At 43.0% G+C, this 13842-nt stretch overlaps 1 protein-coding gene across 4 annotated transcripts in view; it reads right to left on the bottom strand.

Moving 5' to 3' along the window:
* Nucleotides 1-13: 13 nt before the first annotated feature.
* LOC118364076 (protein spire homolog 1-like) overlaps nucleotides 14-13842 on the bottom strand; it is a 53237-nt gene continuing 39408 nt past the window's right edge. Inside the window, exons 8-17 of one of the 4 annotated variants that reach the window (XM_052489787.1) lie at nucleotides 10955-11084; nucleotides 10283-10324; nucleotides 8359-8406; nucleotides 7162-7325; nucleotides 6932-7031; nucleotides 6387-6529; nucleotides 3877-4014; nucleotides 3569-3667; nucleotides 3188-3444; nucleotides 14-3005 (exon numbers count right to left, since the gene is read on the bottom strand). In XM_052489787.1, coding sequence (XP_052345747.1) covers nucleotides 2744-3005; nucleotides 3188-3444; nucleotides 3569-3667; nucleotides 3877-4014; nucleotides 6387-6529; nucleotides 6932-7031; nucleotides 7162-7325; nucleotides 8359-8406; nucleotides 10283-10324; nucleotides 10955-11084 — 1383 coding nt within the window. In that variant the 3' untranslated portion in view covers nucleotides 14-2743. The remainder of the gene's footprint in view (nucleotides 3006-3187; nucleotides 3445-3568; nucleotides 3668-3876; nucleotides 4015-6386; nucleotides 6530-6931; nucleotides 7032-7161; nucleotides 7326-8358; nucleotides 8407-10282; nucleotides 10325-10954; nucleotides 11085-13842) is intronic. The other 3 variants (XM_052489788.1, XM_052489789.1, XM_052489790.1) reach the window with 3 other exon arrangements.

A 13842-nucleotide genomic window follows, 5' to 3' on the forward strand; every position in this document is an offset into this window, starting at 1 on the left:
TATCCATACAACATTGTAAAGGTATTGCATTACATTTTTATTATTCTTTGTCATAATTTCTTGAGCTCTCTGGGAGGGAGTTACATCTGGAAGGTTTGAACAGATTAAAGATACAAGCTACACAGTAGTACATGCATGTTGCTGTCACATATGGGCCTTTCTTTTATGTAGCACACAATAGATCACCTCTACTTACTGTAGTCCATATTCTGTCCTGCAATGACTTGTTTTGTGAGATACAATCTATAAACTAGTTAATAGTAGCCTGGATCCTACCTGAATAGTTCTATTTCACTTCACCAAACAGAGCAATTTAGTTTGGATCTAGGCTAAATTAATAGCCCCAAGTCTAAATGATTTTAGTTGTGATGTAAAGTGTCAAGGAAACACAGACATGCTCTATGGACGGACATTAATATAAATAATATTTACATACAGTATGCTGACTCGCTGTGGATTCAATCTGTCACAACAATAATATGTTAATGATGAGAGAAGAAGGCAGTGTATTTAAGGCAGAAATATAAGGAACAAGACTGGATTTGTAATAGTCACTTTAATATACATACATCCTGATTCCTGGCTCCCGAAATATGCTTCTGCTTCTGGTTTAGAGACAAACTGTATGGTTAAGACACACCACAGTCCCACACAACTGATACACAAATTCATGAAGGCATCATTTTGAGGCATTGAGTTGAACAGTAGAGTAGCGTGTAATACCATTCTTTGCTGCCTATACAATAAAACAGAGGGTGGTTTTAAGCATGTTAAATCATACCATAACTATTGTAAAGCAAAGAAAGAAAATTTGAGATCATTTCATATATGCATATATTTCTGGGGGCGCATGCTTGTTACTGGGACAGACTAGATGATTTTTGGGGGCACGGGCTATACAAAATAGACAAAAAGTGATTTATACTGTTTGTGTCTGCTTTTGTCATGATTATCTAGCATAATTACTGTACCTGCTCAATGATATCGCGCGTGTTCAACTGCCAGTGACAAAAACTGGGTCAATACGGTTCCTTCATCATGTCATAGCATTAGTATCATAGAAATAGAATGAATAGAACATGCTTGGAAGCACTAACTCTGGACATTTGACTGGTAAACTCGTTTGTACACTCACAATGGCTCCATGGTATTGCGATGCGATAATTTCCATGGAACGTTCTATCAACTGATGCTGGATTGCCATGGTAATGAAGACTGTTCATTCAAATGATGCTAACTGATGTGACTCAAGCAATGGAATACATTTTTTGTAATGTCAGTTGAGTTGACTCAACAAAACAGCACAGCACAGTATGAAGGGTACACATCCTGATTTTACTTCCTGACATGGGTCTAGGTTGAATATGACAAAGGTTAAGACAACGGGATTCTAATATCCCATAATAATATACAACAATGGTAGTTGGCAACAGCGCTGGCAGTTAGCAACGGCACTGTTCCCAGATTTATGACGACGTTGTCTTAACCTATATATTTGTGACCTAGGCATGGGTACACTCAAAATGGCTGCCAGTCCACCCATTATCCCATCATTGACTTGAATGGGGTTCTATTCATTCTATTTCTATAGTCAGTATATTCAGCAGTCTGACGTCTTTTGGAGAAGCATGCTCTAATCGGGGGCTGCGATGGCTATCTATAGTAAGGTCAATGAGTATTTACACCAAATACTTATGTGGGTTTTATATTATGGTTTAGACAGAAGGGAATCTTTTGGCACTAAAGCTGACACCTGACATTCCTGTAGACCCTAACACCTACGGAGAGACAGGTGAGCGGTTTGGGATACCTTCATGGGTATGATCCAACTTTGAGCAAAGTGACACGCTGTTTGTTTACCTGTTATGCTTCATCAAGACGGCTCAGAACCCAGAGAACATCAATGAGCATAATTCATTATTGTACCGTCAGCTGAAAATAACCTGAACATGTCAAGAAGAGTAAAAAGGGGGAGCCAACTTTTCACCACAAACCACCGGACTCTAAGCCAAACCATATGTACACATGTATACCATACCATAGAAAATGATAACTTGTCAAAAAAACATCTACAGTTCCATATCCTTTCAAGTCATCATCCAATCATTTGTTGCTTTTAACTCATATTGTCTCCACTTTAAGGTGTTCACAGCTCTCAGTATGGGACTTGTGTTGTTAGCATCACACCTACTCTCTTACAATAGAATACCACAGCCTGAGGAATTCAAATATGGAGCATTATTTTGCCTTGTGCTCATTGATTTTTCTGTGGGTGAGTAGCTCCTACCACATTCCACCAATTGTGCCAGTATAGGGGGTGACTGAGGCCATACCGCTTTGAATCTTTACACTACCTCATACTTTACGTTTGATCATTCAGTGTCCTTAACCACCTCTCTATGCCAAAACATTATGGGAGAAATTACATTACCGAGCAAAATATTGTATAAAAATGGACTAGTATCCTTTTGTCTGAAAGTACTCGTACTGTATGTGACGATCAGAGGACATGGCAACAAGCACTGACTACACAGTCCACATATCTCCAAGGAAAAGTAAAGGTCCACAGCCCGCTCTGACAGCATCGACAGACAGACTAAACTAGACACGTCTACTGGTACAGGCCGGATCGCAGCACGGTCATCCAGCTCAAAACCCAGTCAGTCAGAGTTCTGTATTGTGCCATAAGTTCTGGGAGCAGCTAGAAGACCGTGGAGAAGGTAGACAAGGACGAGGGGAGAGTCTAGACCTCATTGATTGTTCTTTCCGAGGGACGGTAATCAGCTCCTTTGGGGGACGACATGTAGAAGGACTGGGTCTTGCGTTTTAAGCGCGCCCGCTTGGTGGCCAGGGAGAGGCTGTGCTTGCTGGAGGAGATGATGTCGTGGATGAACTTTTTGCAGTCTACACACACTTCCATGGTGCTCCAGTCCTCCGTCAGCTCCGCTGGGAGCTCCACCTCGTCACGGGACTGGGACTTCTCCAGACTACCGTGCTTAGACAACCTGAGAGAGGGAGGAGAGGTTAACACTAAGTTGTGTAACAGAGTAGGTTCTGTCCCTGTCCCTCACTGGGCTCACTCGGCTACAGTTGCTCTTAAAATAGAACAACACTTCAATTGAGAATAAGTCTTGTAAATCTAAACAGGGAGTGTTATAATCTAGAGAAGAAGTAGAGGGGTGCCTACTTGGACATGGTCTTCTGAAGGCTGAGGCGGTGGTGGCTGGTAGAGGGCTTCTCAGGCTTGGGGGCTGCTGCTGCTCTGCTTGGTCCTGCTGCTACTGCTGAGGCTGCTGCTTTTCCTTTTCCTGCTGAAACTGCTGCTGCTGGACCAGCTAAACTGGCAGCTTTCCCCAGAGCTGCTACCCGGTCCCTGGGTAGAGTGGTGGTAGAGCCCAGGGAATAGATGGGCAGGATGGCATAGGGCTTGGAGGGCAGCCTCATCTGACAGAGAGACAGACATAGAGCAGAGTATGAACACACTCATAAAGACACTGGAGGTACAGTATAGGACTGTCAATATTATGGGCTGACTTTCTATCAGTGTGGGAGAATAGATATGACATACTTTTTGACAGCACTGTGAACACACAGGCCTTTTGCAGAACTGGCAGGTGTAGGACCAGGTGAACAAGGAAAACCTTTTGGATCGGCAACAGAAGCAAAGCTGTAACAAAGAAGGAATTCAGAACAGGTGCATCAAAAGTTGCACAAAAGCAATCAAATCATTCAAAAAGCAGTGTGTGATCAAATCCAGTGACTACAAAGATTTTGAAAGGAACGTGTAAGATGATTTTCCCCAACAATAGGTACTGTGATGTTTAGTCCGAGAGACTTGTACTTCAGCTGGGTGTAAATAACCAGTGGTAAACGGACCTTTCCCTTCTTCATAGCGTTGTACACATCCTTGTACTGTTGGAACTTCTCCAGGTCTGCTTTGACCAGCACCTGTCTGATGTGCATCACCTCTTCCACTGTCAGGGACAAGCACTCTACTGGGAAACAGAACTCCTCCTGAAAACACACACACACACACAGCACCGGCCGGGTTACTACGACAACCGCACTCACTGCCCTTGTTACCATTCCGTCCACACACACCAGCACCTCTCGATGCACTCTGTCCGGGTTCAGACTAGTTTGGCCAAAGAAAGTCTCCATTGTTCATTTGGCAAGATGAGGGGACAAACAAAGGGCAAGGAACAAGTAAACAAATTGAGTTTTATTTTACCTTTATTTAACTATGTAAATGTAATGTAAATGTAACTAGGCAAGTCAGTTAAGAACAAATTCTTATTTTCAATGACGGCCTAGGAACAGTGGGTTAACTGCCTGTTCAGGGGCAGAACGACAGATTTGTACCTTGTCAGCTCGGGGGTTTGAACTTGCAACCTTCCGGTTACTAGTCCAACGCTCTAACCACTAGGTTACCCTGCCGCCCAAAGTGATGACAGATAATGTCAATATTTGTGAAAATTCCAGAGATCCTCTACTTAGTTCTGCTTCACTTAAAAGTCTAGACAACCTAAAAACAGACAAGGCCCCTCTGCTCTGTAGCTGGGGTTGGTTTTCTGCTTCTTTCTGCCCATTTCTGACTTAATAAATAAGCGTGCGGTGAGACTACGGAGATGCTACATTCAACAGTACACCAGGTCTATTGCTGCTGCAATGACTGGTCATCCTGGTGTTGTTCCAATAATGTGTCTCAATAATGTGTCTCAATAATGTGTCTCAATAATGTGTCTCAATAGTGTGTCTCCATTCAAAGTTTTTGTTGTTGTTGCACCCAGCTAATGTTTCTCAGTCTCAGAAGAACCATTAATATACTGTAACTCTGTAATGTTGCTGTGGCTCCTGCTGCTGATCTTATGACTCAGAAACAGTGGGCTGCATTGTCTCTGGCTCAGAGACAGGGAGGGAGGGGGACATCCCAGGGAGTATCAACAATAACAAAACAACAGGGAGTTTATACTTACTACTGAACAACAGTACGTTATATACAGTATACACAACATGAAGGACTTCATCTATCTAGAGCATTGTTTTAATTGGCAGTGGCTCGCTAGGCTACATGATGCTTGCAATCACAATGACTACAACTACGGTTAAATGGAGGAAAGTTGAGTATGATGGAATGATTGGGGCTCCAGCGAGGGAGGCATCTGCTGTTGACTGTCAAAATGCAATATGACAGTCACACCTAAACTGAAGGGTTTTCTACTACAACAGTCCTGGGCTGAGGGATGGGTCTCTAGGAAAGCAGGAAGCATTAGAAGATGAACTACGATGCGCCAGCAGGGACATAAGGGGCGACTGGCAAACCTTGATAGGCTTTCTTCCCCTGCAGAGAGCAGACAGGGCAGACCACACCATGCCCAAGACAAACACCTCGACAGGGTAGGAGCTCCGTAAGGGGTGGAGGGTGTAGGGAGGGGAGTGGAGGAGGAGGGGGGTCCAGGGGAACAGATGATGGGCTATCCTCCCAACCTGAGAAGGACAGGGGTTATAGAGGTGGATGGAAGAGGGGGGGGACAGGGGTTACAGAGGTGGATGGAAGAGGGGGAGGACAGGGGTTATAGAGGTGTATGGAAGAGGGGGAGGCCAGGGGTTATAGATGTTTATGGAAGGGGGGCAGGGGTTATAGAGGTGTATGAAGAGGGGAGGCCAGGGGTTATAGAGGTGTATGGAAGAGGGTGAGGCCAGGGGTTATAGAGGTGTAAGGAAGAGGGTGAGGCCAGGGGTTATAGAGGTGTATGGAAGAGGGGGAGGCCAAGGGTTATAGAGGTGTATGGAAGAGGGGGAGGCCAAGGGTTAGAGGTGTATGGAAGAGGGGGAGGCCAGGGGTTATAGAGGTGTATGGGTGAGGGTGAGGACAGGGGTTATAGAGGTGTATGGAGGAGGGGAGGACAGGGGTTATAGAGGTGTATGGAGGAGGGGGAACGCCAGGGGTTATAGAGGTGTATGGAAGAGGGGGAGGCCAGGGGTTATAGAGGTGGATGGAAGAGGGGGAGGCCAGGGGTTATATAGAGGTGTATGGAAGAGGGGGAGGCCAGAGGTTAGAGGTGTATGGAAGAGGGGGAGGCCAGGGGTTATAGATGGTTATGGAAGGGGGCAGAGGGTTATAGAGGTGTATGAAGAGGGGGAGGCCAGGGGTTATAGAGGTGTATGGAAGAGGGTGAGGACAGGAGTTAAAGGGGTTAGTGTGGAGGAGAAGAGGTGGGGGGGTTGGAGGTGGGGTGTTAGGAGCATCACCTAACAGAAAGAAGATGGAGGCTGATGAACACAAGACAAACTGACACACTATTCAGGAACCAAAATCTCCAATGTGCTCATTTTCTCCAGATTGATAAAATCTTCTCTTTTCCTACTTCTCTTCTGTTACTCACCAGAGACTTGGAGCTCTGTCTGGATGGGGGTATGAACTGCCGTACGTTGGTGGGCGTCTCCTTCTCAATGGAGTGTCTCCTCTGGGGGGCCAGCCGTCTCTCAGGCTGGGGGGTTGAGGAGATGGGCAGGAACATGGGTGGAGCTGGGGGGGGGGACATGTGTGATATACTTTTATGTAGTACTCAAACCCTTATATTACCAGTTAAGTTGACTGAGAACACTCCCTCTTTGACAGCATTATTCTTAGCATAGAAGAGCTGTCGGGTGAACAGCTGAGAGCTGTGAAAGCACATTATAGGATCTCTATGATAATCTTTAACCATAGCTTCATGTCCACACCCTGGCTGAACCCGAACCCGAACCCTAACCCTAGCTAAACCCGAACCCTAACCCTAGCTGAACCCTAACCCCAACCCCAACCCTAGCTGAACCCTAACCCCAACCCTAGCTGAACCCTAACCCTAACCCCAACCCTAGCTTCATGTGCACACCCTGGCCGAACCCTAACCCTAACACTGGCCTTCTGGTCCACAAGTCAACTCACTCTTCCTGCCCAGTACAGACTCTGGAGAGGTGTCGTCCACCACCGATGTAGAGACACTGGAGCTACTAGCTGACTTTTGACCCCCAATGGTGATGTCATCCTGTAAGGGGAACAACAGAGAGCAGTGCTGTAGGATGTATACTGATGTCAACTACCAGAAGAAGACACACATACACACAAATGCACGTGCGAGCACACACACATATACAGACAGACACACACACACTTACGTCAGAGTCGGAGCTGTCCAGTTCTGACAGGGTGGGTGCTTTCAGCCTCTTCCTCTGACATAGGGCCTGGGCTCCACCCCCTGGTACCCCTGGCCCCCCATTGGACAGACTGCTGAGGGTCATGGTGCTGGAAGTCTTCCTGCGGCCGTCAGGGCTGGACACATCTGGACAGAGAGGTTGTCACAAGAAGACTGATCAGACAGAGGACAACTCAAATACCCAGGGGTGATTTCAGCTGGATGCAAAGTAGCTAACTATACTGAACACTGCAGATAGAAATATCATGAATAGAGCTGGGAACAGAATTCCCAGCTCCACATGACAGCCAAACATATCTGTTCTATGTGATACATTTCTATCTGAGTGTTCAGTAACGTTGCACAGTCCTGAACAGACCCGAGGGGAAGACACCAGCGGTAGGGAGGAGGGAGTGTGAGTTGAGGAGAGACGGAGAAGCAGCCTGGTGTTACACACACAACATGGATTCTACTTTCATTACCCTTTAAGACCTGGACTGAGCAGGATTCTAATGAAACCCTAACCCTGGCTGACTCCCTCCCTCCTAGCCTCATTGACAACTTCTCCCCCTAAGAGAGAGAGAAATAAAATAGGGAGGGAGGTGTGACGGAGGAAGGGATGGAGAAGAGAGTGCTGGAAACAGCAGATAATCAGTAGCAGAGGCAGATCTGATCTGTGGATGCATTGAGACCTTGCCAGGCGCTCTCTCTCTCTCTGTCTCCCTCTTTCTCACCCTCTCTTTATCTCCCTCTCCGTGAAAAGGACCACGCAGTGAGCATGTGAATACCTATTCTGGAAAAAGGCTCAAATATGAGCTCATCACCTCAGTGGGAGGCCAAGGCCCTCCTCCTCTACTGCTGTCCTGGAGCTTCTAAACCTGCCTGCCTGGGAGAAGACTGACTGGTCCTAGGATCCAGGTTTAAACTAGAGCAGGTCAAACATCTACCATTTCTGGCACTATGCTCAGTGTCAGTCAAAAGCAAAAACATTGTAAAGCACTGGTTTATGTAAACTATATTTGTCGATATAGTATAATTCAGTCTATTTTAGTCAAGGCATAAGCAGTAGTGTTAGGATACAGCCAAATAGGCAGACAAACGAAACAGGGCTAACATTATGTGTTGCAGCACACAAGTTGCTAGTCACATAAACAGAGCCAAACCACTCCACATACTTTACCTTGACGTGTAAGGATCAACTGTGGAGTGCTGTAGTATATGCCTCCACCTAAAAGGGAACACTTCCTTAAATATGATAGGCCAGACTGTACTAATGGTTTATCTCTATCCCCAAACATAGAGTTCTGTAGTCAAATGACAGGCTTTCTCTCTCGGTGAGTATTGGTATTGGAGAATCTGACCACAAAGTAAGGGGATAAGTACCCAGCTGCAATGAAGTTCAGATAGCCAACCATCACATATACACTCACATAACACACACACACATTAAACCTGCACAACAATAAATTGAACCGACTAGTAGCTGTGGATGAGCAAAGGGTCAAAGAGCCTCCGGTGTGATGAAAGACGCTGGGATCAGTGGGAGAAATGTCAAGCACAGCCAATCAGACTTGTCAAAGCTCAGATACCCTGCCCACAACAGGAAGTGTTGACACATAAAAGAGTAAGAGAGTGTAGATTATTAGAAATGATTTTCAGTGTCACCAATGTAAATTCATTGGCTATCTATCTCACTAGAGGATGTGATGACATTTTTGGGTAACCACTGCAGTACAACCTTATAAAACAGAAGGCATCCTCTTCTTATCTGTTTTAAAAACGGCCATATACTTACTGTAAGTTAATCAGAAGTGCTAAGTAACCAATGCAGGTGATGTTGGAGATACAGTGTGATGTTTGTGAGAATGTGCTTTTTTTGCGTTGAACAGAGCCGACAGGTGTGTGTGTGTTCTGTGTGTGTGTGTGTGTGTGTGTGTGTGTGTGTGTGTGTGTGTGTGTGTGTGTGTGTGTGTGTGTGTGTGTGTGTGTGTGTGTGTGTATATGTGTGCCGACAGCTCCTGTCTATGCTGCTCACTGATCCCACCTCTGATTAAATTCTGCAGACTCACTCTCCAAGATGAACAAGTGCTTTGTGTGAGGAGGACCGCCATTTTCTAGGAAACCGAGGAAGGTAGGTATGCACGTCTTGGTTGTTTGTAATGAGAATTTCTGAGTAATGGTGTTCTTTAGCTAAGGCAACTCTTTCCCTGATTTATGTTAGTATGGAAAAGAAAAAGGCCCAGAAGCAGAATTCCATGAATAGATTCTTCAGTGGGAGGCAAGAGTTCTGTTGTCTCTACTGGATATAGGCTAAGAACTTTTATCAATATCAAATATGTTTAACATACTGTAGGTTTCAACCCAAGCGCAACAATAGACTAGAGAAAAATGTAGGAAGATCAAATTAGTTTAGACTAATCCCGGAAAAAAATGGAATTTGAAGTGAGCATTATTCAAGCATTTAGACAAGGAAAATACTGTTTTACAATTCCTCCTGAGGGACTGAGAACAATGAGCACCAGCTGTGTGGAGATGCAGAAAAACAGCTGCTTTTGACGTCAGCAAGTGTGCCCTCGAGAAATAGTTCCTTATCAGAGATGTACTGTAGTGACAGGCAGCAAATAAACACGGTGGCCTGTTTGAGTCACATCTACCTTCGTCTTTTTCACAACTGTCTATGGTATGTAAGGCTACATCTAACTTGACATTATCCCGGGGCTTAGTCTGAGTAGATCATTAAGCCCTTTCACATTCCATGTGGAGATTCAAACACAAGTGTCATAAGAATTGAACTAAGGTTCAGAATGATTGAAAGATATGCTGAAGTTGTCTATGAGTGAGTTGCTGATGTGAAGGTAGCCATCAACCTCCCTTCTGCGCTTGACAGTTCTCATCCTGACCAGTGTCTGACATCCTGACATCACAACCAGAGAGCACACTGCTGCGGTGCAGAGCCAACCAAGCCAACCATCAACACCACCACGGAAGCATGAAGAAGCATGAGATGAGAGCATTAATGTGCGTGCTCTTTCTTGGCCAGATGGACAACAACCACGATAGATAGAGACGTAAAGAAACAGCCAGGTAACCGGACAGATCTTTACCTGACAAGTCAAAACTTTGAGACATGCTAAGAGGCCGAATTACTGCAAGAGAAACAATGATGGTGTTACAGAGTTATTAAGCTATCCGTAGGAGGAATACGGGCAGAAGATATATATTAAGTTAGCAAGAAGAAAGACATCATCTGCCGACAGGTAGCAGCTGTCCATAGTGCAGTACAGTATGTTAGGAAATGTACAATGATTAACATAGTCAGTAGAAAGTGAATAGCCAATGGTGAGAAATCATTAACATAATAATTAAATAAAATTAATTCTCTCTTCAGATTCTAAGGATTGGTTTGGCTACAGTCAATACAGGCACTTGGCATAACACCAGACAAGATGTATGTTGAAGTTGTACTACAAACAGAGCTGTAATGCCGAACAGCACAGGCATCCCAGAACAGTAACTTGGCTGGGTGGAAGCATCGTTCAAACCAACGAAAGAAAGTATAATTCACCTTGTGTCTTTCATTCATGCCAATGCCCAGCACCCGTGAAAGTGCATAATCACAACATACTTCAACTTCTCACAAAATGAGTGTGAGTGTGTGAGAGAGAGGGAAAGAAAGAAAGAAAGAAAGAAAGAAAGAAAGAAAGAAAGAAAGAAAGAAAGAAAGAAAGAAAGAAAAAGAGAGAGAGAAAATAAATAAAGACAGAGGTGTCACTCACCCAGCCTGCTCCTGCGGATCACATCAGGAGAGACAGGTCTCAGTTTCCTCTCAGATTTGATCTCATCCAGGATCCTCTCGTGCAGGGTGGGAGGAACCTGGGGCTGGGGCTTCAGCTTCCTGGCTGCTGCCTACACACACAAATGCACATGCGCACACACATGTGCACACACACACACGCAGATACATACATGCACTCACACTGAGTTATGGGCATCAGAGTAATGGACATCAGGCCTTTCGCCGCTGCCTCCTAAACCTTAAAGACACCGTCACTGTACTGTTAATATCACTGTCAATATACTGTTAATATCACTGTACTGTTAATTTCACTGTCACTGTACTGTTAATTTCACTGTCAATGTACTGTTAATTTCACTGTCACTGTACTGTTAATTTCACTGTACTGTTAATATCACTGTCACTGTACTGTTAATTTCACTGTCACTGTACTGTTAATATCACTGTCAATGTACTGTTAATATCACTGTCACTGTACTGTTAATTTCACTGTCACTGTACTGTTAATTTCACTGTCACTGTACTGTTAATATCACTGTCACTGTACTGTTAATATCACTGTACTGTTAATATCACTGTCACTGTACTGTTAATTTCACTGTCACTGTACTGTTAATTTCACTGTCAATGTACTGTTAATTTCACTGTCACTGTACTGTTAATTTCACTGTACTGTTAATATCACTGTCACTGTACTGTTAATTTTACTGTACTGTTAAAATCACTGTCACCGTACTGTCAATTTCACTGTACTGTTAATATCCCTGTCACCGTACTGTCAATTTCACTGTACTGTTAATATCACTGTCACTGTACTGTTAATATCACTGTCACTGTACTGTTAATATCACTGTCACTGTACTGTTAATATCACTGTCACTGTACTGATAATTTCACTGTACTGTTAATATCACTGTCACTGTACTGTTAATATCACTGTCACTGTACTGTTAATATTACTGTCACTGGACTGTTAATGTCACTGTCACTGTTACTGTACTGTTAATATCACTGTACCGTTAATATCACTGTCACTGTACTGCTAATTTCACTGTACTGTTAATATCACTGTCACTGTACTGTTAATATCACTGTCACTGTACTGTTAATATTACTGTCACTGGACTGTTAATATTACTGTCACTGGACTGTTAATGTCACTGTACTGTTACTGTACTGTTAATATCACTGTCACTGTACTGTTAATATTACTGTCACTGGACTGTTAATGTCACTGTACTGTTAATATCACTGTCACTGTACTGTTAATATCACTGTTCTGTTAATATCACTGTCACTGTACTGTTAATATTACTGTCACTGTACTGTTAATATCACTGTACTGTTAATATCACTGTCACTGTACTATTAATATCACTGTCACTGTACTGTTAATATCACTGTCACTGTACTGTTAATATCACTGTCACTGTACTGATAATTTCACTGTACTGTTAATATCACTGTCACTGTACTGTTAATATCACTGTCACTGTACTGTTAATATTACTGTCACTGGACTGTTAATGTCACTGTACTGTTACTGTACTGTTAATATCACTGTACCGTTAATATCACTGTCACTGTACTGCTAATTTCACTGTACTGTTAATATCACTGTCACTGTACTGTTAATATCACTGTCACTGTACTGTTAATATTACTGTCACTGGACTGTTAATGTCACTGTACTGTTACTGTACTGTTAATATCACTGTACCGTTAATATCACTGTCACTGTACTGCTAATTTCACTGTACTGTTAATATCACTGTCACTGTACTGTTAATATCACTGTCACTGTACTGTTAATATTACTGTCACTGGACTGTTAATATTACTGTCACTGGACTGTTAATGTCACTGTACTGTCACTGTACTGTTAATATCACTGTCACTGTACTGTTAATATCACTGTTCTGTTAATATCACTGTCACTGTACTGTTAATATTACTGTCACTGTACTGTTAATATCACTGTACTGTTAATATCACTGTCACTGTACTATTAATATCACTGTCACTGTACTGTTAATATCAATGTCACTGTACTGTTAATATCACTGTACTGTTAATATAACTGTACTGTTAATATCACTGTCACTGTACTGTTAATATCACTGTACTGTTAATATCACTGTAATGTTAATATCACTGTCACTGTACTGTTAATATCACTGTACTGTTAATATCACAGTCACTGTACTGTTAATTTCAGTCCCTGTACTGTTAATTTTACTGTACTGTTAATATCACTGTCACTGTAATGTTAATTTCACTGTCACTGTACTGTTCATTTTACTGTACTATTAATATCACTGTCACTGTACTGTTCATTTCACTGTACTGTTAATATCCCTGTCACCGTACTGTCAATTTCACTGTACTGTTAATATCACTGTCACTGTAATGTTAATGTTTAATTTAATTTTACCTTTATTTAACCAGGCAAGTCAGTTAAGAACACATTCCTTGTCAGCTCGGGGGTTTGAACTCGCAACCTTCCGGTTACTAGTCCAACGCTCTAACCACTAGGCTACCCTGCCACCCCCATATCACTGTCACTGTACTGATAATTTCACTGTACTGTTAATATCACTGTCACTGTACTGTTAATATAACTGTACTGTTAATATCACTGTCACTGTACTGTTAATATAACTGTACTGTTAATATCACTGTCACTGTACTGTTAATGTCACTGTACTGTTAATATCACTGTACTGTTAATGTCACTGTACTGTTAATATCACTGTACTGTTAATATCACTGTCACTGTACTGTTAATATAACTGTACTGTTAATATCACTGTAATGTTAATATCACTGTCAATGTACTGTTAATATAACTGTACTGTTAATATCACT

Source organism: Oncorhynchus keta, chromosome 31 (assembly GCF_023373465.1).
Source record: "Oncorhynchus keta strain PuntledgeMale-10-30-2019 chromosome 31, Oket_V2, whole genome shotgun sequence".
Lineage (NCBI taxonomy): Eukaryota > Metazoa > Chordata > Actinopteri > Salmoniformes > Salmonidae > Oncorhynchus > Oncorhynchus keta.